Genomic DNA, 24,443 nt, shown 5'->3' with positions numbered 1-24,443 from the left:
ATACTTATTCATCACAAGTGGAAAAGAAATAATTTTCTGCAGTAATTTTCCTGTGGAGAAGCTTGGCAAGAACCATCAGAGTGATCAAAGTGAACATCACCAGTAATGGAGCAAATGAAATCATGTGCCACCTGATGGGATGCACTGAGAAGAACACAACATCACTTCTGTAATGTTCCTGCTCAAGATTCTAATCATGAGGTAGCGTCAGACAAACCAAAGTTGAAGGGCATCCTACAGAATAACTGGCCTGTAATCTTCAAAAGCATCAAGATCATGAAAATCAAGAAAGGGCTGAGGAGCCATTCAAGTCTGAAGGAGACTAAGAGACTAAGAGACTAAGAGACTAAGTGCTAATACTTCAACACAAGATTTTGAACTGGATCCTTTGGCTCTAAAGGACATTATTGGGACAGTTAGAGAAACATGAATCGGGTGTAAGGAGTAGATTATAGTAATGCATACATGCTCAATTCCTGATTTTTTTTTTTTTTTTTTTTTTTTTTTTTTGCGGTACGCGGGCCTCTCACTGTTGTGGCCTCTCCCGTTGCGGAGCACAGGCTCCGGACCTGCAGGCTCAGCGGCCATGGCTCACGGGCCCAGCTGCTCCGCAGCATGTGGGATCTTCCCAGACCGGGTCACGAACCCGTGTCCCCTGCATCGGCAGGCGGACTCTCAACCACTGCGCCACCGGGGAAGCCCTCACTTCCTGATTTTGATGTTCCTATTGTGGTTATGTAGGAAAATGTCCTCGTTTGTAGGAAACACTAAAATATTCTCTGAGGGAAAATATAAATTATGGGCACTCGCAACTTTTCTGTAAATGTGAAATTGTTAAAAAGTTTTTTTGATCTTCCCACAGTAAAACTCCCAAATAAAGTTTTTCATCTGAACAATGCCAAACCTTCAAGGAATGAATAACACCGAATTCATAAACACTTCCACGCAAAAATAAAAGTCGGTGTGATAAAGAAAAATTGTAAGCTTATAGAATATATGAACATGTATATAAAAAGTCCTAAATAAAACTGCAAGCTAAGTCTAGGGCACCAGACTCCAAGGGCCTTTCTTGAGAGTCAGCTGGCTGCCCTCTGGCCCTGCCTGGCAGGTCCTCCACTCCCTGTGCTGCAAGAGCGCCATCTTGGATCCTGAGGGCCGCCCCTTGAGAGGTGACACAGCCTGGGCTGTTGAGGGACTTCCTGCAGCAGGTTGCCAAACTACCCCTGAATTGCCCACTTTGGATTTTGGTATATGAGTAAGACATGAACTCCTCTTATGTTTAAGATGCTATTATTTGGGGATTTCTGCCATTCACAGTCAAATCTTATCTTAACTAATATTGATCAATAGCAGATTCAAGGAGAAAAGCCATATTTTCATCTAGTAGGTTTTCTAGAAAAGGATTCAGTGAAATTCAATGTTCATAATTTTAAAAAGAACTCTTGGCAAACTTGGAAGAGACAAAGACCTCCTAAACCTTGTAAAGAATACCTACACAACTCCCGCAAACAAACATTATCGTCAGCAGTGAGTTGTTTTTTTAAAAAATCCTCTTTAAAATTAGGAACAGGACAAGGATACTTGCTGTCACAAATTCTATCCAATTCGGTTCTGGAGTCCCTAGTCAAGGCAATACAGTAAAGAGAAGAAATGAGAAGTACAAAGATGTGAAAGGAAAAACAAAACTCTCATTGTTTACAGATGATATTGTCTACGTGGAATCTACAAACAATCCTGAAACAAATCTTTAAAATAATAGCATTTAGGAAGTGGGTGAATATAAGATAAATACATTAATAGCAGCTGCATTTTTATATACTGGCAACATAAAATTCAAAAATGTAACTTTTTTTTTTTTTTTGGCCACGGGGCATGCGGCATTGAACCGGTGCCCCCGGCAGTGGAAACTGGACCTCAGGGAACTCCCAAAAATGTAAGTTTTTTAAAAGATGCATTTACAATAGAAACAAAAATTTAAGTGTACCTTGAAATAAATTTAACAGAAGACATGCAAGCTCTTTTGCGAAGAAATATTTTATTGAAAACATTTCATTGAAAAACATTAAAGACCTTTAAAAAGTAGGGGATATTTAAGATTCACGGATAAAAAAATCATATATTATTGGTGTCAGTTATCTCCATATTGATGTATAGATTCCATATCATTCCAATCAAAATTCCAGCAGATCTTTTGGAGAATTTTGCAAGTCAATTTTAACATGTTTTTTTAAAATAGACAAGCAAAAAAGCCAAAAGAAAAATCAGGTGAGGGGCCTGCCCTAGCAGCTATTGAGACTTATCATAAAACCATAGAAATTAAGAAAGTGTGAGTGTTGACATAGGTGGTAGACAACTGGAGCAATGAAACAGAATAGAGACCCTAGAAATAGGTCCTTGCATATGTGGAAACTTGATCTATGACAGCTGTATTGCAGATGAAGAAAGGACTATTCACTGAATGGTGCTAATACTTCTGGTTAACTTTCAGCAAAAAATGAAGTGTGATCTGCACCTCACACCAGACACAAAAATCAATTCCAGATGGATTAAGAGCCTAAATTTCAGAGCCAACTTTTCCATTAATTTTTGGAGAACATATAGAACATATACATTGCTTTATGAACTTAAGATAGAGGACTTTTTAAAATAAGACATTAAAAATACAAACATAAATGCAAGAGTGCAATAAATTTTATTGCTATAGAGTTTAGAACTTATGGTCATCAGAAGATACCATAAAGAAAGTGAAAACATGATCTGCAAAATGGGTGTGGCAAATTTTATTTTCCGAAGATGGCTGCAACAGTATCTCCCATCCCACATGCTCTTTTAGAACCTTGCCACTCCCCATCAAGAAGCAGAGTCTACGTCCTCTGCCCTTGGACCTGGCAGGCGCTTGTTGGCGCTTGCCTTGACCAATAGGGTACAATCAAAGTGATGATATGTGACTTCCAGGTCTAGGTCATAAAAATGCCATACATGTTAACCTCCATCCCCTGCTTCTGGCCTCCTCCTCCACTCCCCACCTGCACTTTGCAGGTGACACATTACTGTTTTCTGGTTCAGACCCTCGCCTTCACCACATCTGATAGGCTGATATTTGCCTGGGCTTGGTTTCTCCAGCTGTCTCAAGACCCTCCCCCAGCACCACCTGGCCTAGGCCTTACTTCGGGTATATACTTTCACAGTCTGCAACTTGAGAGGTGGAGAGAAGCACAGAAAACAGAAGTCAAAGGCATATCCAACTTCCATTCATGCTGAGGAATGGGGGAGAGAGGGATGGTCTGGAGTAAGTACACATGAGAACACTCAGAGTGGGGGGCCCTGTCCCCACCACTGCCTGGTACTGTCCTCCAGAGTCATGCCCAGTAAGGGTGGAAAAGGTTGGGACTTAGAGAGTTCAGTTCTTGCTCTGCCCCTGATGTGCTGTGTGACTCTAGACATGTCAATTTGCCTCTCGGGACCTCAGCTACCTTAACACCAAGGTTCCTCTGTTTGTTGTTTTCATACATATAATAACTAGCTGGGGGCCTGATATATGGAGTAGATGCTCCATAAATGGAGTTGAAGGAATGGTCTCTTGCCATGCCCCCCACATATTTCCTACCTAGCAAACTTCTACTCATTCATCAAGACCCATCTCTTGTATCACGCCTGCAGGACGTCTTCCCTGTGACTCATAAAGCTACCTGGGGCTCTGCATGCTTCTCTCCCTCACAATATTGAACTCTGCCTCCTATCTCAGCTACCCCTGACTGTGAGCCCTCTGAGAGCAGAAATCATGTCCGAACCACCTCTGCATCCAGAACCCAGCCCCGGACCTGGCACAAAGCCGGCACCAGGAAATGGCTGCTGAACTGATTATTTAATCAGCACGTAATGAAATTTGTTGCCTTAATATGACCCAGGGCTTCTTGGTGGCACCGTGGTTAAGAATCCGCCTGCCAATGCAGGGCACACAGGTTCGAGCCCTGGTCCAGGAAGATCCCACATGCTGCGGAGCAACTAAGCCCGTGCACCACAACTACTGAGCCTGTGCTCTAGAGCCTGTGCTCTAGAGCCCACGAGCCACAGCTAATGAGCCCGCACTGCGCAACTACTGAAGCCCGCATGCCTAGAGCCAGTGCTCCGCAACAAGAGAAAACACCACAATGAGAAGCCCGCGCACCGCAACGAAGAGTAGCCCCCGCTCGCCGCAACTGGAGAAAGCCCGCATGTGGCAACAAAGACCCAACACAGCCAAAAATAAATAAATAATTTTTTTAAAAAAAGAAGATGACCCAGAGGGGTCCGTTCTGGCTGATGGCCATTCAGCATGCATTACCAGCCAGACTGGGAAGTGAGCCCCCAGGCTTCTTTGAAATTCCTGTGAGTGAGGCCTGTCACCAGACTGCTGGGGAAAGTCCTCGGCTCCCAGACAGCTGTTTTCTCAGCTGATCTCATGATACACATGAGCAGCGTTCCCCAACTCTTTCCCTCAGCTCACCTCCTGCTGTGTGGCCCGGTTCCTAACAGGCCACGGACCGGTCCAGGCCCAGGGGTTGGGGACCCCTGCACATGAGTGTCTCATGTATTCTTTTATTTTCCAATATTGGCAATATTCCAATAGTGCTATACTTTTTTCTAGTAAGTTCTACAGACATATATGAGGATATTAATTATCATCAATGCTGATTTAAATGCATATTCATACCTTTCATGCCTTAGTCAAAATGGCACAGGGTAAACTCTCAGTTATCTGCATGTAGATTGTCCATGACAAGTGTGGACTCCCAGGTGGCTTTCCTGGGCCTCCTGGGCCACCTTCCCCTTCTTGTCTGATGCTAAGGTCTCAACCTTTCCAATTTAACCTGAACCAAAAGAAATCTGATATCCTGAGGCTTGCTCACACACACCTCTGGCCTGTTCCAGTCCAGTCTGGCCCAGTTCAGCTGAACTTGAACTGAACTCAGACAAGAGGCAGCCCATGAACCAAGTTGTAGTCCCTCAGCAAGCCCCACTGTGGGAGCCAGTCTGTCCCTGCACCCCTCTACCTGCTTCCTCATTTTCATACAGTTCAGCCTAGGACTCAGTGTTCCAGAAAGACCCTTAGGGCTGCAGAGTGGAGACGGCCGGAGAAGGACAGACTGAGGCAGGACACCAGTGTCTCAGTTGCTATGATGCCTGGCCCTGGATCCCTTGGTCCACCCCCAAATTCTAGGGTGGACAAAGGAAACAGTTCCCATACATGCTGACAGCTTCCCACCCCAAGCAACATCCTCTATTTTCTGCTCAGGGAAGAGAAGTCTTTCCAAGGAAACTGCTCCGCCCTACGGACACCTCCAAGGCCCCAGGGAGACTGAGCTTTATTGTTTTTTCTCCTCACTTTCCCCACTGACAGATTTACTCTTAGGATCACCCTCCAAAACCTGTGTGCATCCAAGTTCTTGTATCAGGATCTGCTTTTGAGGGAACCCAAAAGAATACACCCCAGAAGGAAGCTGGTGCAATCGTGCAGGGAGGAGGTGATAAGGGCCTAACTAAGGAGAGGGGTTGTGAGGATGCAGAGAACTCGTTGATCCCGGAGAAGTATTAAAGATAGAATGGATGGACCTGGTAACTAATTAGATATAGGGGACAGGGTGGGAAAAAGGGAAGAGGCAGGAGTGACTCCCAAGTTTCTATTTCAGGCATCACCTTTACCGTGATAAGAAACAATGAAGAAGTAAATTTGGCAAAGAAAGATTTGAATGGATTACAATTTCAAATTTTATATATATTATAGTTAATCCTCATACCAACCTTGTAAGATATTCGTAAATATATTGATTTCCCATAATGTCAAAAAGAAAAAAGGGATTTAAAGTGACTTATAAGATTTTATAAAAATACAAGATGATGGATCTATATAGCATTGAATATCAATCAATGGAATGTTAAAGGCAGTTGTTAAAATGATGATGTAGAATATTTAACGCCTTGGAAAGATGTTTACTGCATTTTATTAAGTTAAAAAATCGGCCCACAAGAATATTTATAGATGAATGCTAACTGTGGGAGTATGTATGTGCTTGGGTATATATAGTGGATTTCAACTGCAGACCACTCAGATGTACCAAAAAAGTGATAACTTTATTTTTTGGCTAAATTTATTTCTATTATGAACCCCCATTCTGTGAAGTGGAAACTTAATCTCAGACATTTCTGGGTCGTCCACCCAAATAAACCACCTCCTCCTTTTCCCTGTTCCTACAGGTAGGTCCTCGAGTGTCATCTCTCCACAGTGGTGTCCCGCTGAGACATCCCAACAGCCTGCCCAAGCCCTGGCTGTCAGTCCTCACTGAGCACTTTCTGGTCAAGCCTTATTCCCGACTATGTGACCCTTCAGTTCCAGGCAGCCTTCTTAGCTACTGCAGGGCCCCTGTGGTGGGCAGAAAAATGTCCCTCCCCCCCAACAAGGCATATTCACTTTCTAATCCAGAGCCTGTGACTATTACCCAATATGGCAAAAGATGCATATTGCTTATAGGGCAAAATATGTGATTAAGATAAAAATCTTAAAAAAAAAAATCTGGTGCCATAATTTCAAAGAGGAGGAAACTGAGGTCCAAAGAAATGAGTTCCCTTACCCCAGATCACCCCTAAGGGCTCCTGATTTTTCCTCTTCCCTTCTTCTCAGGAGAATAAAATATAATGGGGCAGAATAATATAGAAAAGTGCTACCAGTGGATACAATGAACTCATTTATAATGTCATCATTAACTGAGCACCTATATACCCAATGCCCTGCTAAGGCCTAGGGGTGGAGGACCTCTGCCCTCACTGATCTTAGATGCTAGTGGAAAGCAGTATCTTCCATCACCTTTTAAAAATTGGTCTCCTGTATCCAGAAACTCTGAGTATGCATCTCCAACCCATCAGAGGCCAATAAAATGTTCTATTTATTTTATTCTGCACATATTTTACTCATTAATTGGGTGCCTCAACCCAGGCAGAGATAAACTGAAAGAAAGGCAGTGAGTGACTCTTGAACCCTGCCTCATTCAGCTCTTCTTTTGTTCCTTACCTAGGCAGACATGGAGAGATGAGGTACATGGATACACACATGGATGGAGAGGATAGAGAGCAGAAGACTGAGATGTTTATTTTAGTCTCACCTAAGAAAATTTTAAAAATTATTTATGGGTTTATATTATAATTTATTGATGATTTTATTGATTTGCATAAATTGTTATATGTATTTGCTTATAATTTTCATCTTACATATTTTTGAAATTTTGTTTATTTTTATCTTATTTAAAGGTAAGTTTTTTATTGAGATAATTGACATATATGTTTTGGGTATAAAACATAATGATTTGATATTTGTATTGATATATATTGCAAAATGATTATCACAATAAGTCTAGTTAGCATCCATCACCACATGTAGTTACAAAATTTTTTTTTCTTGTAATGAGAACTTTTAAGATCTACTCTCTTAGCAACTTTAAAATATGCACTACGGTATTGTTAACTATAGTCACCATGCTGTACATTACATCCCCAGGACTCATTTATTTCGTAACTGGAAGGTTTTTGTTTTGTTTTGTCTGCGTGGGGTCTTCATTGCTGTGTGTGGGCTTTCTCTGGTTGCAGCGAGCGGGAGGCTACTCTTTGTTGTGGTGCGCAGGCTTCTCATTGCAGTGGTTTCTCTTGTTGTGGAGCACGGGCTCTAGAATCACGGGCTTCAGTAGTTGTGGCATGCAGGCTCAGTATTTGTAGCACATGGGCTTAGTTGCTCCGTGGCATGCGGGATCTTCCCGGGCCAGGGCTCGAACCCATGTCCCCTGCATCGGCAGCTGGATTCTTAACCACTGCGCCACCAGGGAAGCCTATTACTGGAAGTTTTTACCTTTTGATCTCCTTCACCCATTTCTCCAGTGCCCACCACTGCCCTCCCCACTGGCAATTATTAATCTGTTCTCTGTATCTATGAGATCTATTTGGGGGATTTTTTATTTGTTTTAGGTTCCACATATAAGTGAGAACATACAGTATTTGTCTCTCTCTGTTTGACTTATCTCACTTAGCATAATGCCCTCAAGGTCCATCCATGTTGTTGGTTTGACAAGATTTCATTCTTTTTTATGTTTGAATAATATTCCATTATATATATATCACATTTCTTTTTATCCATTCATACACTGATGGACACTTAGTTGTTTCCACGTGTTGGTTATTGTGAACAATGCTGCAATGAACATGGAGGTACAAATATCCTTTCAAGTTAGTGTTTTCATTTTCTTTAGCTAATACCCAGAAGTAGAATTGCTGGATCATATGGTAGTTCTATTTTTAATTTTTTGAGGAAGTTTACATTCCCAATTTACATTCCCACCAGCAATGCACAAATGTTCCCTTTTCTCCACAGCCTTGCCAACACTTGTTATTTCTTGTCTTTTTGATCATAACCATTCTAACAGATGTGAGGTGATGTCTCATTGTGGTTTTGATTTACATTTCCCTGATTATTAGTGATATTGAGCACATTTTCATATACCTGTTGGCCATCTGTATGTCTTCCCTGGAAAAATGTCTATTCAGATCCTCTGCCCATTTTTAAATACGATTGTTTTGGGTTTTTTTCTGAGTTGTATGAGTCATTTAATATGTTTTGAATATTAACCCCTTATCAGATATACGATTTGTAAATATTTTCTCCCATTGGATAGGTTGCCTTTTTCATTTTGTTGGTAGTATCCTTTGCCGTGCAGAATCTTTTAGTTTGATTTAGTTTCACTTGTTTATTTTTGCTTTTGTTTAAGATAAGGATCTTGAGAGAAGTTTATCCTGGATTATCCAGCTGGGTCTTAAGAGCAATCACATGTATCCTTATAAGAGAGAAGCAGGGCTTCCCTGGTGGCGCAGTAGTTGAGAACCTGCCTGCCAATGAAGGGGACGCGGGTTTGAGACCTGGTCTGGGAAGATCCCACGTGCTACGGGGCAATTGGGCCCGTGATCCACAACTACTGAGCCTGCGCATCTGGAGCCTGTGCTCCAGAACAAGAGAGGCCGCGACAGTGAGAGGCCCGCGCACTGCGATGAAGAGTGGCCCCCGCTTGCCGCAACTAGAGAAAGCCCTCACACAGAAACGAAGACTCAACATAGCCAAAAATAAATAAATAAAAACAAATAAATTTATAAAAATTTAGAAAAAAAAGACCTACCTTCCTGAAACCTTCCCTGCCCATTAGGTGCACTGTGATTGTACTTCTTCTGTGTGAGCCACAGGAACCCAGGTGCTAGCTCTCCAGCACGCACCACGACCTCCAGGGGCCCTCCACCCCCTCTCAGCCTCTCCAGGGCCGTTGAACATTCCACGAGGCTCTGTGGGCCCAGCTGCTTGGACTTCTTCAGTCATCTCTGCTCTGCTATCAGGAATCTCAGAAGGCTGCAAGAAAGTCAAGTGCCCGGACCTCTCAGGCTGTACTGACAGAGGGGACACAAAGAGGTGGGGTTGTGGAGGGAGATGATGTAGGACCCCTTCTTAACACCAGCAGTTCCTCGCCTTCCCTCCAACTCTCCCCCTCTGCTCTCCATTAGAATACTCCCTGTCTGGCCTGGAATCTGGGTTGCTTGACTCCATCAATTCTTCCAAATGTGTCGTTTATACTCAAACCTCAAAAGCCAAATACTTGCTTCCTTTATTATCTGCATTCCACCGTGGCATGAAGATTTGATCCCCTCGCAGCCTGGGCAAGGGCATGGAATTAAAGGAACTATGGAGGAGGGAAAAATAAACATTTACTAGCTCAATCACATATATATTTATAATTTATATTAAAATATATTTCGTATGAAATATGTATTTAAAATATATATAAGTATTATATATGAAATATATAATATATATATATTAAAATATATATTTTTATATGTAGTCCAAAAGAAATACTACCAAAAAAGATTAAAAGTGGTTATCTTTGGGTCACATATATTTTCTTCCTGGTGCTTTACATGTTCATTTCCCAAAATATCTAACATTAACATGTATTATTTTTGTAATTGAGGAAAAACTGTTATTCTAAAGAACTTATTTAAAGGGCATAGCATTTAAAAAACTTCTAAAATAGGCATGGGAAGAACCAAGCACAGGAATAAAGCTTCAAGCACCTAAAGATGGATGAGTTTGCTCTGGGAAGGACCCAGGTTTTGCTTCCGGCTTCCCAGTAGCCAGTGAGCATAAGTTCGGCCACGGTGCTCATGAGATTGAAACAGACCAACTGCTCAGAAGGACCGCTATTCTTAGGCCTAAAAGCAGACAGACATTTCTGCCAAGATCTGTTAGACACATACTCTTCATCTGCTTTTATACAGAGAGGAAACTGAAACTGAGTGGTAAAATAAATGTCTGGCCCAGTGATGCAACTACCAAGAGGCGGAGTTGGTATTTGAACCCGTAGAATAACTCTGCAGAGTGAGCCTTCTAAAACATGAGTCATAGGAGAAGGTGGTCAAAAAGTACAAATTTCCAGCTATAGGATAAACAAGTCCTGGTAACGTAATGTTACAGCGTGGTGACTATAGTTAATAATACTGTATTGGGGCTTCCCTGGTGGCACAGTGGTTAAGAATACTCGTGCCAATGCAGGGGACAAGGGTTCGAGCCCTGGTCCAGGAAGATCCCACATGCCGCAGAGCAACTAAGCCAGTGCGCCACAACTACTGAGCCTGCGCTCTAGAGCCCGCGAGCCACAACTACTGAGCCCACGCACCACAACGACTGAAGCCTGCTCACCTAGAGCCCGTGCTCTGCAACAAGAGAAGCCACCGTGATGAGAAGCCCACACACCACATCGAAGAGTAGCCCCCACTCACCGCAACGAGAGAAAGCCCACATGCAGCAACGGAGACCCAATGCAGCCAAAAATAAATAAATAAATTTTTTAAAAAAATAATAATACTGTATTGCATATTTGAAAGTTGCTGAGAGAGTAAATCTTAAAAGATCTCATCACAAGAAAAAAAATTTTTGAGACTATGTATGTATGTGATGAATGTTAACTAAACTTACTGTGATACTTTGCAATGTATACATATATCAGATCATTATGTTGTACACTTAAAACTAATACAATGTTATATGACAATTATATCTCAATAAAATAAATCAAATCAAGTCAATTATGTCATTCCTAGGCTCAAAACCTCTAAGCGTTCCTTAATTCATTCAGGGCAAAAACTCAAAGTCTTTACAATGATCTCTTAAGGCCTGGTAAACAGGCCAAATAACTGCCCTGCCCTCATGCTCCTGTTCCCCTCTTCACCTCAACTAGCCAGGTAGGCCCCGCCTTAGGGCCTTTGCCCAGACTGTTCCCCTGGCCAGGAACACACCCCCATAGATTCATCTGTATGGCCAACTCCCTCACCTCCTTCAATCCTTGGTTCAAAGGTCCTCTTCTAAGGAGCCCTATACCAACCACCCTGTTTAAAATTGTAACCCACTCCCCTCCTCGCACCCCACATGCCCCTTTGCACTGCTCTGTTTTTATCCATAGTGCTTGTCACCTCCTAACGCTCCCTCTGCTAGAAGGCAAGCTCCACAAGGACAGGATTTGCGACTTTTGTTCACTGATGTTACTTAGCGCCGTTTGCAGAACCTGCCACACCGTAGATGCTCACTACTTGTTGATGCTCAGAGAATGCTTCCCACATTGCCCGGCACATAGTAAGTGCTCAGAGAGTGTAGCTCTATCTTGGGATGGTCAGGGGCAGGGCCATTTCCTAGGCATGTATTGCATTGGGTCAGGTCCTGCACTGGGCACTGGGGATGGGGATAATCCTGTCCTCAAGGACTTCCCATTCTGCTGGGGGACATGTGCCAATAACATAATGGGGATAGCAAGACAAATGTTTTAAGGTGTCAAGATAAGGTGGAATTCATGCGTCAAAAATCACCCCAGACACTTTCATATGGGTTTTCTCACTAAATGCTCATAAGACCTACAGCTAGGTGTGAACAGCCCTACTTTACACCCAAGTAAGCTGAGGCTCTGTGTGTCAGGTAACCTGCCCAAAGTCAGGTTAGTGAGTGAGTCATTTGGACTCAGGGAGATCTTGGGGTGTTGCAGCAGAGCTGGCAGTGAAAGGGTGAGCAGGATAGTAACAGAAAGAGAAGGCTGGACTGCACATCCCAAGTGTCAAGAACAGCAAGGTGTGGTGGTCTGGGGTGTGTTCAAGGGCAGCCAGAATCAGGTAGGGGCTGATCTGTCTGGCTTGCCACTCTGGCCCATGCTCAGGTGGAGAAGAGGCCCAGGGATCCACCTGGGGATAGGATGTGCCAGGCTTACTACCAAGATGGGGTGAAGCCTGTAGTCATGGAAACAGCCTCACCCTTGGCCTCAGCCCTCATTGGCAGGACTGGCTCCCTGACCCTGGCCCCCTTGGGTCTGCTTTACACTTGCAGCTTCCCTGGGTTTGGAGCTCTGGCTCCTCAGCAGCCACCCTGGCCACTTGGTCAAGAGCCTGTAGAAACAACTTCCAGGCCCCTCCACTCAATCTGCTGTGAGCCTGAGGACCACTAAAAGGCAAGCCAGACCCTTTGCTCATGCTCCTCAGCACTTTAGGCTTAAACAGAGCAACTGGCCCCGCGTATATAAGGATAAAGATGGATCCTTCTACACTGAATTTCTTTTTCTTTTAATTCTTGTGCTAAGATTATTATCATTTATGTAAGAGTTAAGATTTATTGACCACTAACTATGCACTTTTACATTCCTTATTTAATTTCATTCTTGTAATAACCTTACAAGACAGGAATTACCTCTCCATTTTATTGAGGACCCTTGATTTATGCAAAGCCACTACTGATCAGTGACTGAGATTCAATCATTCATCCCCTCATCTTTTCATTTATTTACTCTTCAACCCTTTTTGAACAGCTGCCCCACCCTGCTCCCACCCCATGCCAGTCTGAGAAAGTACCGGTGGCATGTGACTCAGGTCTGGCTCTTTATCAGGCATTCAGATTCCATCTCAGGTAACATTTATTGTGAGCCTTCACTGTTGAGTGTATTATCCATGGCTTAACATTTAATTCTCATAGCAGTGCACCAGAAGGGAATCTGCTGTCCCATTTTACAAGAAAGAAAACAGAGGCTCAGAAAAGGGAAGTGATTTGTGACAGACAAGCCCACTGGTGAGGCGCAGAGCCCAGGATCCAACAGGGGAGAATCTTACATATTTAATTCCCACCTCAGGTTTCACATTCCAGCCTCACATTTGTTCTGGGGTCCTTCCATCCCCCTAGCTGGGTCCTGCAGTCTAATTCCTCTCAATTGAAGCAGTCCTGAGATCTAATAGCCCAGCTCCCAGCAGGCTCTGCAGGAGGAAGCTAGCAGAGGAAAGCAGTCTCTGCAGGCTCACACAGGGTTGGGGTGAGGTACCTCCAGGCTGAAAAAGGCCCAGGCAGCCCTGGCCATGGGTCTCGGTCTCTCCCCACTAACCCTCAGGAAGGCCATACTAGGACGCTGTGAGTCCACCATGCTCCCCTGACTGTGCTGGGGCGCCTGCCTGACAGAGGGACAGCGTGGGAATTCAGGCTGGCTAGGGCTTTGGGAAAAACCGAGACCACCCCTCAGCCGGGTTAAGGAGGCTAAGGCCTGTGGAAGGGAAGGGAGCCTCTAGGATGGGAAAGGGTTCCAGAGAGAGGATACGGAAGAGAAGAACACAGAAAAAACAAGGAGAGAGGGACAGAGAGGGAAACCCAGATGCAAAGAGCAAGTAGAGGGAGAAAGGCAGAGGGGAGGAAAAAGACAAAGCCAGAGCAGAGAAACCAAAAACCAGCCACACGGAGAGAAAGGAGAGAGGGACACGGCGATAGAGGCAAGAATGGCATACAGAGAAAGAGAGAAGGGAAGAAGAATTCCTCCCCACCCCCGGGCTGTGGAGGCAGGGAGAGGCCTTGGGCAGCTCCTCAGCTGGGGCTCAGCCTGCTGGACTCCAAAGAAAGAGGCAGGGACGGCCCCCATCCGGAAGCAGTCAGGGTCCCTCCAGGAGGAGGGCGTGGGGAGGGAGCCAGACATGAGCCACGTCTGGAAAGAGGAAGCAGCAGAATTTTGCAAAGGCTGAGCTGGCAGTGGGCAGGGAGGTTGCACAGACCGGGTTCTCTGGTCTGGGATTTCTCAGTGGGCAGAGAGGACAGAGGTCCCGCCCCATCCGTCCCATCTGTCTTGGGCTCTGCAGGAGGACTGGGTGGGTGGGAATCTCAGAGAGAAGCCCACCTCCGCCTCTTTGCAGGTGGAAAACAGAGACCAGGTGGGAAAATATGTAGCCCAAGGTCACAGGGTTTCCAGGTCTTCTATAAAGGCAGCACCTCTCCCTCATTTATTCATTTAGTCCCTCATTTATTCAACAAGCATTAACCTAGCTCCTGCCATACGCTAAGAAGTACTGTGCTAGGTCCTAGGGGTACGTTGATGATTAGCAGAGGCCTCTGCTCCCCAGAGCTCACAGTCTGACAACATGGTGAGCTAAATGCTGTAGTAAAGGGAAACTCTTGGGTGTGGAAGCCGGTGGGGCGTCCAAGGGCAGCTGCCTGAGGACGGCTATCAGGGCAAATTGAGAGGTGAGTAGGAGCCATCCAGGAGGAGAGGGGAGGGAAAGCGTGCCAGGCAGAAGAAACTGAGCAAAAAAAGTACAGATGCATCAAGGTCACAAAATTCAGCTCACTCTGCACTTTCACAAGCAAGCTATAATTATTTTGTTTGTTACTAATCTGACTTTCCTCTCTAACCACTCCTGCCTTGGTCAGCAGGAAAAAATTACATAATGTCGTCTAACGTGGTTTCAAGCTCCGTCTGATGTGATCATTTAAACAGTCTCTTTTGGTAATATTCGGTCTGCCTTGTATGAAAACGTTCCATTCCTCAGGTAGCTTCCACCTCCACCTGCCTCTCAGCTATGTGTGTGTAAAGGTGACCTTAATGTGAGCAATCAGGCAAGTACAGGGTTATCTGGAAGAGGCAGATGCTGTCAGTACCGCCTGCTTCTCCTGGGAGACTCTGGGTTCCTCAAGGGAGGTCTCTAGCCGGGGTCATGCCCCCACTGGTGTAGCTGGCTCATCTGGCTCCACCTTGGCTTGTGGTGCCCATAGAATCATAGCCTCTGCCTTCTTCCCCGTCTAGCCCCCTGCCCAGTCCTCCACCCTCCCGGGCCTCTTATCTCACTGGCTCTTAATTTAGTCTCCTGGTCACTTGGAATTCAGGACAGCCCAGGGAAGCACATGCTCAGGCCTCCCTCTCTTGGACCACACTGTAAGTCCAAGTTTACAGGGTGGCATGCCCCTGTTGCTGCATGGTATTGCATAGAATGAATGTAGCATCTCCTATTCTTGTACATTTTCCTCCAATTTTTCACTGTTATTAACAATCCTGTAATAAATAGCTTTGTGCTGTCCTCTTTGTGCACATGTGCTGGTGTTTCTCTGGGGTAGATTCCAAGACGTGTGTCGCTGGGTCAACTATACCAAGATAGTATATTTTATAGTCTGATAGAGTCTGTCAGTCTGTCAGTTGGGCTCCAGAAAGGCTACACCAGCTTACATTGCCAGCAACTCTCATCAACGTTGGATATCATCAATATTTTTCAAAATTTGTCAACCTTATAGGTGAAAACTAATTTCCAGATCAGTGTTCATTTTGAACTGGGGGAGACTGCCACTGCAGGTGGAGAGGGAGATCTGGGAGGAGTCAGAGAAGGGAAGGTGGACAGCATGTAGAGTGGGAAGGGCTTGGACCTGTCTCTGGACACAGTCACGGCAGGGGAGCCTTGAGAAGGAGGAGCCCTTAGAAGCGACTGAGAAGGCTGAGCCTAGAGAAGAGGGAAGAAGCAGCTAGGGGAGGGGAGCCAATCATTGGCATCAAGTGCGTGTCTGAAGAAGGAGGGCGTGTCTAGAGCACCCAAGACACTAAGAGGGCCAGCTGGTCAAGACCAAGTGAGAGGTGTCCACTGAATTTGACAAGGAGTTCGTGGGGGACTTGGTGGAGAGCATGGTCAGTGGCGTGGTGTGTGCACTAGACTGCACCAGGACGAAGCAGGAAAAAGATAAGGGATAGCGAAGCGTGCAGCACTGCATCTGTAAGCACGGGATTGGTCCTATTGAAGTTCACCCGTCTGGAGGCTGGGCCCCACCTCCTGCAAGAAGCAGATGCAGTCCTGCTTCTCTCTCTGTCCTCCTCTCTCCCCAGCACCCTCCCAATCCCCAGGTTCAGTAGGAGCCGTCCTACTGTTCCAACTAATAAGGTCTCTCATGACCAGCGTTGTGGAGGAGGGGTATGGAGTAGAACGTGATGATTTGAGATGAAAAATCTGAAGGGCCAGGCAATTCTCCCAACAATTCCACTGTTTATCTGAAGCTTAAAGGTTATTAGAGGTGTAGAAGTGGGAATAGCTTCATGGGGAAAGAACGAGAACAAAGAATTCCCCATGTGTTGTTCCTGACATAGAGTAACTTTGGTCACTGCCCTCTCTTCCCTGGGGACATCCTCCCCTTCGCTCTCCCCAGATGTGGCACCCTCATGCCAACCCTAGGGGACTTCCATCCCAACACCAGTGATGACAGTCACAGATGAGTATTGGTCAGGCCTAAATTCTTCCCTCACAGTATCTCTTTTAACCCTCACAACAACCTGAGGAAGAAAGTAGAGGGTATCATTACTCCCATTTTGCAGGTGAGAAAACTGAGACTCAGGGAAGTGAAATGACCAGCCCAAGATTACCCAGCCAGGAGGCTGCAGACCCTGACTCCAGAGCCTCTGTGTGCTTCTAACTCCCACCTAGTCAGGCTCCCCTAAACCAGGCCCTTCAAATCTTGAAGTCATGTTGACCACCTGCTCTATCCTTAGGGAAAGCCCAGGCCTGCCCCTTTCCTCTCCACTTCCCCAGGTAGAAGTTCTGTTGTGCTTTAGGGAACAACGGGGCCAACATGATTGGGCGGAGATTTTTACTGGCTGTGTGACCTTGGGCAAATCATTCCCTCTCAGGGCCATTGTTTTCTCCTCCATAAAGTGGGGATAATAATCTAACCTGCTAACATGATGGCAAAGAGGAACTGAGTTGTACGTGAAGGACCGAGTGACTTGTCTCATCCCAGAGAGTTCTGTTCGTTCTTTCCTCCAGTTTCCATTACCTGGACCTCCCCTAACCGTTTCCTGCCAGAGGCCTGATCCTCTGCATGGAACTACCCAGTGATGGTCTTTCTGTGAGGTCTGAGCAAGGGCTCATGTTTGCTTTGGGTGACCCAGCATATCTCCCTGGTCCCTGATATGAGCCTCCCCCTAACCTTTCAGCCTAAGGGGCTCCTTGCCCCAAGATGCTGATGGACCCTGAAAAAAATAGGGCTGGAGTCTCTTGGCTAACTCCAGGGTAACCACTGGGTCCTCATCTGAAACACACACCTTGACTTGGAGGCTGACAGGCCAGCAGTACTTGATGGGTCTTCTTTCAATGTGCTCTGACTTGTTCGCTTGGAGAAAGTTTCTCATGTGGGCACACATTCTCACACACAAGCCTCGCTCACACTCTTACGCTCACAGTCAAGCCCACAGTCTCACATACTCATTGCCAAGAATATATACTCCAAGGAGTCGCCTACTACCAATTTAGCGGCTGTGGGAGGGGGCAGAGGGGGAAGGCGGAGGTTGCCGTCGGCAGCCAGTGGGCAGGATACAGAACTCTGGGTTGTGGGAGGTGTCATGGTCCTGCACAACTGGGGTTCTGTTTCAGCCCCCACTCCAAAAAGGGTATGATGCTTTTAGCTGGAAAGGGTGTTGAGCTCCTCCCATTACAGAGGAGAAAACCTGTGCGATACAGGCTTGGGCTGGGGAGACGGAAGGGCTACATCAGCCATGGTCATGGGTGCAGAAATGTAGCTTTCATGGGTAACTTCTGCTGCAGGTGGACACGACTTGGGTCAGTTCAGGGCTCCCTCAGACAACTGAGGGCTTTTCCCCTCCCCTCCAACCTAGGGCGATAGAGTTCTGGAGGTGGGTAGGGTGCATAGTGACAAGGCGATGGCAAGGGCTACCTGTCCTTGGTCACTTTAGTTCCACAATGGCAACCCCCACTGCTCCCTCATTTCCACTGGTGGCTCTGGTCACCAGCATCTCTCCCCACTGGAATCCACTGAAGGGCCCACATTCCCATCTGATCGAAGACCCATCTTGGATCTGGGCAAAAGGGGCACCTGCCTGGGCCTTGCACTCTAGGGGTTTGTGCATATCACAGAGACTGAAATGCAGATACATAGATAGAGTCCGGTAAGAAATTATTCTGGAAGTCCATTCACTGATTGAGCAAACAAAAAGACCAGAAATGGATGTAAGAGACATATTGCCCCCATCTCTGCCAGCCCAGAGGCCCCAGGGCTGAGAATACATCACGGTGTGAGCATCAAGCATTCCTGTGTCAGACAAACTGAGGTGTCAGGCGGCAACCAGGCATTGGAGAGGTGGATCCCTCCTCACCCTCTCACATACCCAAGTGGGCTCTCAGCTTGCCCCCAGAATGCCTGGACCCCTTGGCTCAGCACTACCAGCACCATTAACTTCACAGCAAATCTGAGCACCCCTTGGAGGGGCTTTGATGCAGTAATTAAGTCAGGGCCAACAGGAGGGATGGTAATTGAGTGCAGGGAAGTGAGGTAGCAACTTCAATGTCCTGAAGAAAAACAGAAGCACAGCGGCATTCCTGCGGGGCCTGAATTCATTGGGGTTGGCAGGGGGAAAGAGAAAGGAGTCCCAGCTGTGGCCTCTTCCCAGACTCACCGATCCTCAGAGCTGGAGGTCCCAGCAGCCTCTGTATAGCTGAGCAGGCAGGCCCAGAGGGAAGCAGGGACTCCTTCAAGAGCACACAGCTGAGCTGGAGTAGCAGCCAGGTCTTTGGTAAGTGAGCTCTGCCTACCTGTCCAAGTACCACAAGAGCCCTAGAAGTTCTAGGGCTGTGTCTTGCTCCCATGTGGCTGCACTTGGTTTCTTCATCATAACATAGTGATGTTCATGAGACCAAGGCACTGAGCCTCCCCTCGGCCCTAAGCTGGGCCCGTCATTTCCTGACTACAGCTCCCATCCCCAAAGACAAGTATAATCTTAAGAATACTTGGTCGAACTAGTAGATTCAGCTAATAGATTTCCTGCTGGTTAAACTACTTCCATCTCACCTGACCCATCCCCCCCAAACCCCCAGACCCACACAAGGGAGCAGGCAGCCCAGGTCACATCTCAGGATGATCTATCAGCAGCTTGTGAGCAATTCAAGGGAAGGATCTGGGTTGCACTCCTCCCTGGGTCCCAGCACCCAGCGTGGAGCTTCTCGCAGAGGCCTCAAGGGCACTTGGTGAATGAATGAATGAATGAGTGAATGAATGAATCACATCTCTTTTGCCTGGGATAATATCCTCATACCTGACATGGCACGGTGCCAGGAGAGACGTGTAGGATGGATGGATAGATGATCTGCAGAGTGTCCTCCCTTTGTCCCTCCAGCTCTGTTCTCCACCTTTCCACACCCTGCTCTGGGCCCCAGAGGCTGACCTGAAGGGACTGCATCACTGGCCCAAGTGTCCTATGGCCTCTGGTTGGGTCAGCTGATGGGGACCCCAGAAGGAGGGGGAGGGAGAGGAAGGGAGGAAACCACTGGGGACCTTACTGCTCAGGCTCCTCTCTGTGTGGTGCCTCAGATGGGCAGGCACATCTCTTGACAAAGGGCAGAGCTCTTGTCAGGTCCTCTCTCCCCAGGAGAGCTCTCCCTCACCCCTCAGGCTCCAGGTACTATCCACCTGGCTGTTCCTAACACTCAGGCACTGCAGGGTCCTGTGTGGTTTCCCTTCACACACACACCCCCATCTTTATAAACTGTCTCTTTATTAAGTCCACTTTGAATTAGCCTGAATGAAGTGTGAATCTCTTTTCTACTGGGACTCTGTCTGATACACAAGGGTAACTGGTTAGATGATTGGATGGATGGACGGATGGATGGATGGAGGATGGAACTAGTATAATGTAGTCGTTAAGAGCCCAAGTCTTGCAGCCTGGATTTGTATCCTAGCTCTACCACTTACTAGATATCTGAACTTGGACAAGTTACATAATATCTCTAAGATTTTTGTGTTCTCAGCTGTAAAATGGGAATAAAAATAGCAACTTACAGGGCTGTTATGAAGATCGAATGTGATAATAAAGCAAAGAGTCGAGCAGCTTGCTTGGCACACAGTTAGTGCTCAGTAAATGGTCGCCCTTTTGCCACCGTGGCTGGCGGGTCAGATGGTAAGACGAGGGCTCGCGTGCTGTCCTTGGCTTGAGCCACCTGAAGTTCATGAACAAGAGGGTCAAGCCAGATCTGGGTGTAAAACATCTGTGAGTTCTTTCCCTGGGGGCCACCAGATTCCCTCTCTTCCCTGAGCCTGGCTATGGACAGCGTTAGCGCCGTTCTCCCTCCTGCCCTCGGAGCTGGGTGGGCAGACAGCTCTCTCTGCTGGGCATGCCCGTGGCTTGGTCCTCTTCCTCTGGAGTTAGAGGAGGGGAGCATGGCTGAGTCCTCGATGACATAAGTGACTATGGCAGTTCAGGGGAAGCCTCTAGACACTGCAGCCCCCTAGCAAGCTTCCCACTCCCACCTTTAGGAGGCCCAATAAAGGTCAAGAGCCACAGGGCTTTCTCTTAAGGGGCATCCCAGAATATGAGTCCCCTGGTGAGGCTGAGAGGGGTCCCCAGAATTTCCCCCTTTAGAGGTCTGCCTGAGGCCTGGGCAGCGAGTACTCTCCCCGGTCACCAGGAGGGCAGCCTCCCACCCGAGAAGAGCAGCCCTGGACCCCCTGCCCCCTCACTTGGAGCCTGCAATGCCCACGCACGGTGCACCCACGCACGCTCCCTCCCAACCCTACAGTCAGTGAAAGTTCACTGAGGCCCCCTCTGAGCCAAGGGTCACCGCAGGCGCGGGGAACGCAGATGAGGCAGACGTGGTACCAGGCTTCTGTGCACACAGCACACATCCAGAGGTGGTCACAGCAGGAAACAGGTGCATCCAAGCCCCACCCCACCCCGCCTTATAGATGTGAACAGTGAGTCCCAGAGAGTGGAGGGACATGGTGCCTTGGGAATCCCGGGATTCCCAAGCACCAGGCCAGTGTCTTTCCACCTCCTGAGTCACTATGAGTTTCAGGGAAGGAGACAAAATGGGTTGTGGCTTGCGGTCAGGAAACTGAAGGGCTTTGGAAACTGACCTGAGTTCAAGGCCTGGCCCTACTGCTGACTTGCTGGGAGGAGTTGGCGGGTCACCTGATCTCTCGCGGCCTCAATTTCCTCAGCTTTGAAATGAGAATAATTCCTTCATTACAGAGAATTCCCGCAAGACTATAGCGAGAACATCCTAAGATGTGCCTGAATAACATGTATTCGGTTGAACTGTAAGAAACTGTCATTTTTTCGAATAATAATTTCACCTAATAATTATCATATTATCAAATGATAATAAATTATCATTTATTATTTATTAATTAGCATAATCATCATCAAACACGTGCCTCTCGTACATATTATTTTATCTCTCAGCCTCCTCACCCCCATCCCCACAAAAAAAAACAGAGATAATATGCAGAGCACTCTGTGTGAGACCTGGCACATCGTAGGTGCTCACTTAAGTTTCCTCCTGCTCCTTCCCCTCCTCATGCAGGCACTTCTTCTGTGGAAAACTACAAGAGAAGCTGTCCTCTTTTCTGAGTATCACAGCCCCATAGAGATGAAGATGAAATTGTGATTGAGACATGGGAGATGAGTAAATAAAGATCTCAAATCATCTTCTCAGAAAAGTTTAAAAAGTTAAAAGGAAAAGAAACACACACACACACACACACACACACACACACACACACACACACATACACGGGGTCATGTTTTTAAAAACATGCACAGTGCAAAACCTGCACAGTGAAACCCTATCAAGTCATGATGGGCTCCGGGACAGGAGACCAGAACACAGTGGATGGCGCCTCTCCCCCCTTCACCCCCCTGTCAACCCTCTCCCAGTCTCCCAGAGGAGGATTTAGCAAGAAAGTCAGTTCATTGTGTTCTAGGTCACAGCTGAGCAAACAACCAAAATGTCCTTTTGGCAGTTGGATGCCACGTGGAGCCGCAGCAGAACTGAAGATTCCAGATCTGGGAGGACCCCAGCGTCTCTGAGTCCAGCCTCCTGCCTCTAGATGGGTAGCTCTCACACTCTGAGGGCAGAGGCTGGTGCTCTCCCAGGATGGAGATGCCACCCCACCTCTAATGCTGCCTGCAGGGCTTTCTCTCAGGCCAGTCAGGAAGTCCTTCCTTGTGTCCCCCCACAGCCCTTCCTTCCTTTATCCATTAATCAATAGCCCCTGACAACATCTCTATGATGGCCTCATGTGTGCTGGTAAACAGGACCCGAGGACCAACAGAATGGCCCGTACACCCCCCATCTGTCTCACTGGATTGTTGTTGCCTGTTTAGCATCACTCTCCCCACCACCTTGATCCCAGGTGAGGCTAGACCCAAGTGAGGCTAGACCCAGGTGACACAGGGTGCATGGAAAGTTCTCCCTAAACAGCTGTTCAATGTTAAATGAATGGGTAAATGAATGAATGAATAGCCATGCTCCAGAGGAACAAGATGCTCACTGCTTCACAGGGAGCCCATGTCTCTGGAGGGAACAGGTTGGAGGTGGTGAACAGCTGCCCCCTAGGTCTCCTTCGGCCACTGGGGAGGTGCTATCCATTGGAGAGGCCAGGAGCCTTCCCACACACGCCCGGGTTCCAAACCAGGTGCTGGGGGATCCCCAGGTCTGGAAATTCCCCTGTGCATGGCACTGGGCTTTCCTGTTCCACCCCACCACTCCCACGGGTCTGGACACTCTCAGTACCATTTCTTAGAAGGAGATATTGGCTTGTGAAAACAAGTTCTGGAATTCACTGCGGGAAGTGGCCGTGTAAACAAGGGGGAAAGGCCCTGACTGAAGAGCCAAGATCTCCAGGTTCTGATCCCCACTGCAGCAATTATAGGCACGGGCTGCAGGGTCGGACAGACCTGTTTTCAACTCCAGCTCTACTGTTTAGGAGCTGTCAGATTTTTGGCAAGTCATTCACCTCACTGAGCCCTGGTTTCCTCTTTTTAAGAAGGGATTATAGTATCTGCCTCAGCAGATTCCTATGAGGATTATACGAGGAGCCAGTAGGGCTGTTATTCAGCTGACCTACAAAGATTCTAACTTACTGCTTGGTAAATAGCTGCTGCTCAGAGCCCCCTGAGTGCCCCTCCCGCCCAGCACATCACCCACTGTCCCCATGATTCAGCAACTAACGGGTTAACATCTGGCCCAATAGAGGGTCTCCAGGGCGCTGGTGGCCCTTCTGACTGGTTGGTGCCCATATTAAACTAATGGGTGTGAGTAAATGCTTTGTAAACTGCCAGGTGCTGGTTAATCTCCAGGTGTCTTATGGGCAAGGCATGCTCTCCACACCCAAACTGAACTGAGTTCCATTAAATCCATCCCAGGAATTGGCTCCCAGATGATCTAACCAGATGATCTGACCTCTGCCCAGATGATCCAGGCAGCTTCCATACCCAGTCTGTCCCCTGTCTGACAATTCTCTGACTCCCCCAATCCATCCCTCTCACTCCTCTGCTAAGCTGGCACAAGCTCCCCACTGGCTTTTGGACTCCAGTGGCTCCCTGCATTTCATTCTCACATTGGGCAGAGCCACTTCCAAAAGCAGGGGTCTCTCTTTGACCCCTTGATGAGATGTCCACCTTCACTGACATCCCTCAGTGATGGCTGTCACAGCTGGGGTTCCTGGGGAAGGAGATTTTGAGACACATATTTGCTAGCAGGAGGTTTACTGGGGATTGATCTCAAGATGAATACCTGTGTTGGGGGGTAAATGAAGCAGAGAGGGACAAGTTAGTCTGTTACGCAGACCCCATGAAGGTCTCAGCCCACCTCTAGGGAGCTCTGACTTATCACAGTTGTGCCGAGTTGAGGCGAAGAGCCCTTTATCCCCCATACAGAGCAGTCATCGGATGCAGGCTGGGCCAGGGAAGGGGAGTGACATTAGATGAGGAGGGTCTCCTAAGGCAGTGGCAGGAAGGGGAGTCTCAGCAGCCAGCTGTCAGCCATTGGAGGGGTGAGTGAATGCTCCAGGCTGAGGGGGGAGGCGCCAGGGTCTGGGGAGTGTGCCATAGCACCCTCTACAAAGGTGCTTTGGGTCAAGTAGATCCTCAGGAAGGTTTTTGTACAGGATGAAAAGAATCACCCTCCACTGCCTTCAGGACAAATTTTGAATGTCTATTTAGCACATGAGGCTCTTCATGGTCTGCTCCTAACATCCTCTAGACTCCACTCTCTTCTCTCACCCCTCCCCACTTGCTCCCAACTTTCTAACCATATTGTGCTTCTTGCAGTTTCCC

The 24,443-nt window shown here is 47.2% G+C and overlaps 1 protein-coding gene across 1 annotated transcript in view; it reads right to left on the bottom strand.

Moving 5' to 3' along the window:
* LOC131760308 (guanylate cyclase 2D-like) overlaps positions 1-1,140 on the bottom strand; it is a 37,965-nt gene extending 36,825 nt beyond the window's left edge. The window contains 1 exon segment of the mRNA XM_059070242.2: positions 1,051-1,140. Coding sequence (XP_058926225.2) covers positions 1,051-1,140 — 90 coding nt within the window.
* Between the last annotated feature and the right edge of the window lie 23,303 nt (positions 1,141-24,443).

This window comes from Kogia breviceps, chromosome 7, assembly GCF_026419965.1.
Source record: "Kogia breviceps isolate mKogBre1 chromosome 7, mKogBre1 haplotype 1, whole genome shotgun sequence".
NCBI classification, from domain to species: domain Eukaryota; kingdom Metazoa; phylum Chordata; class Mammalia; order Artiodactyla; family Physeteridae; genus Kogia; species Kogia breviceps.
This window is presented reverse-complemented; position numbering and strand designations above follow the sequence as displayed.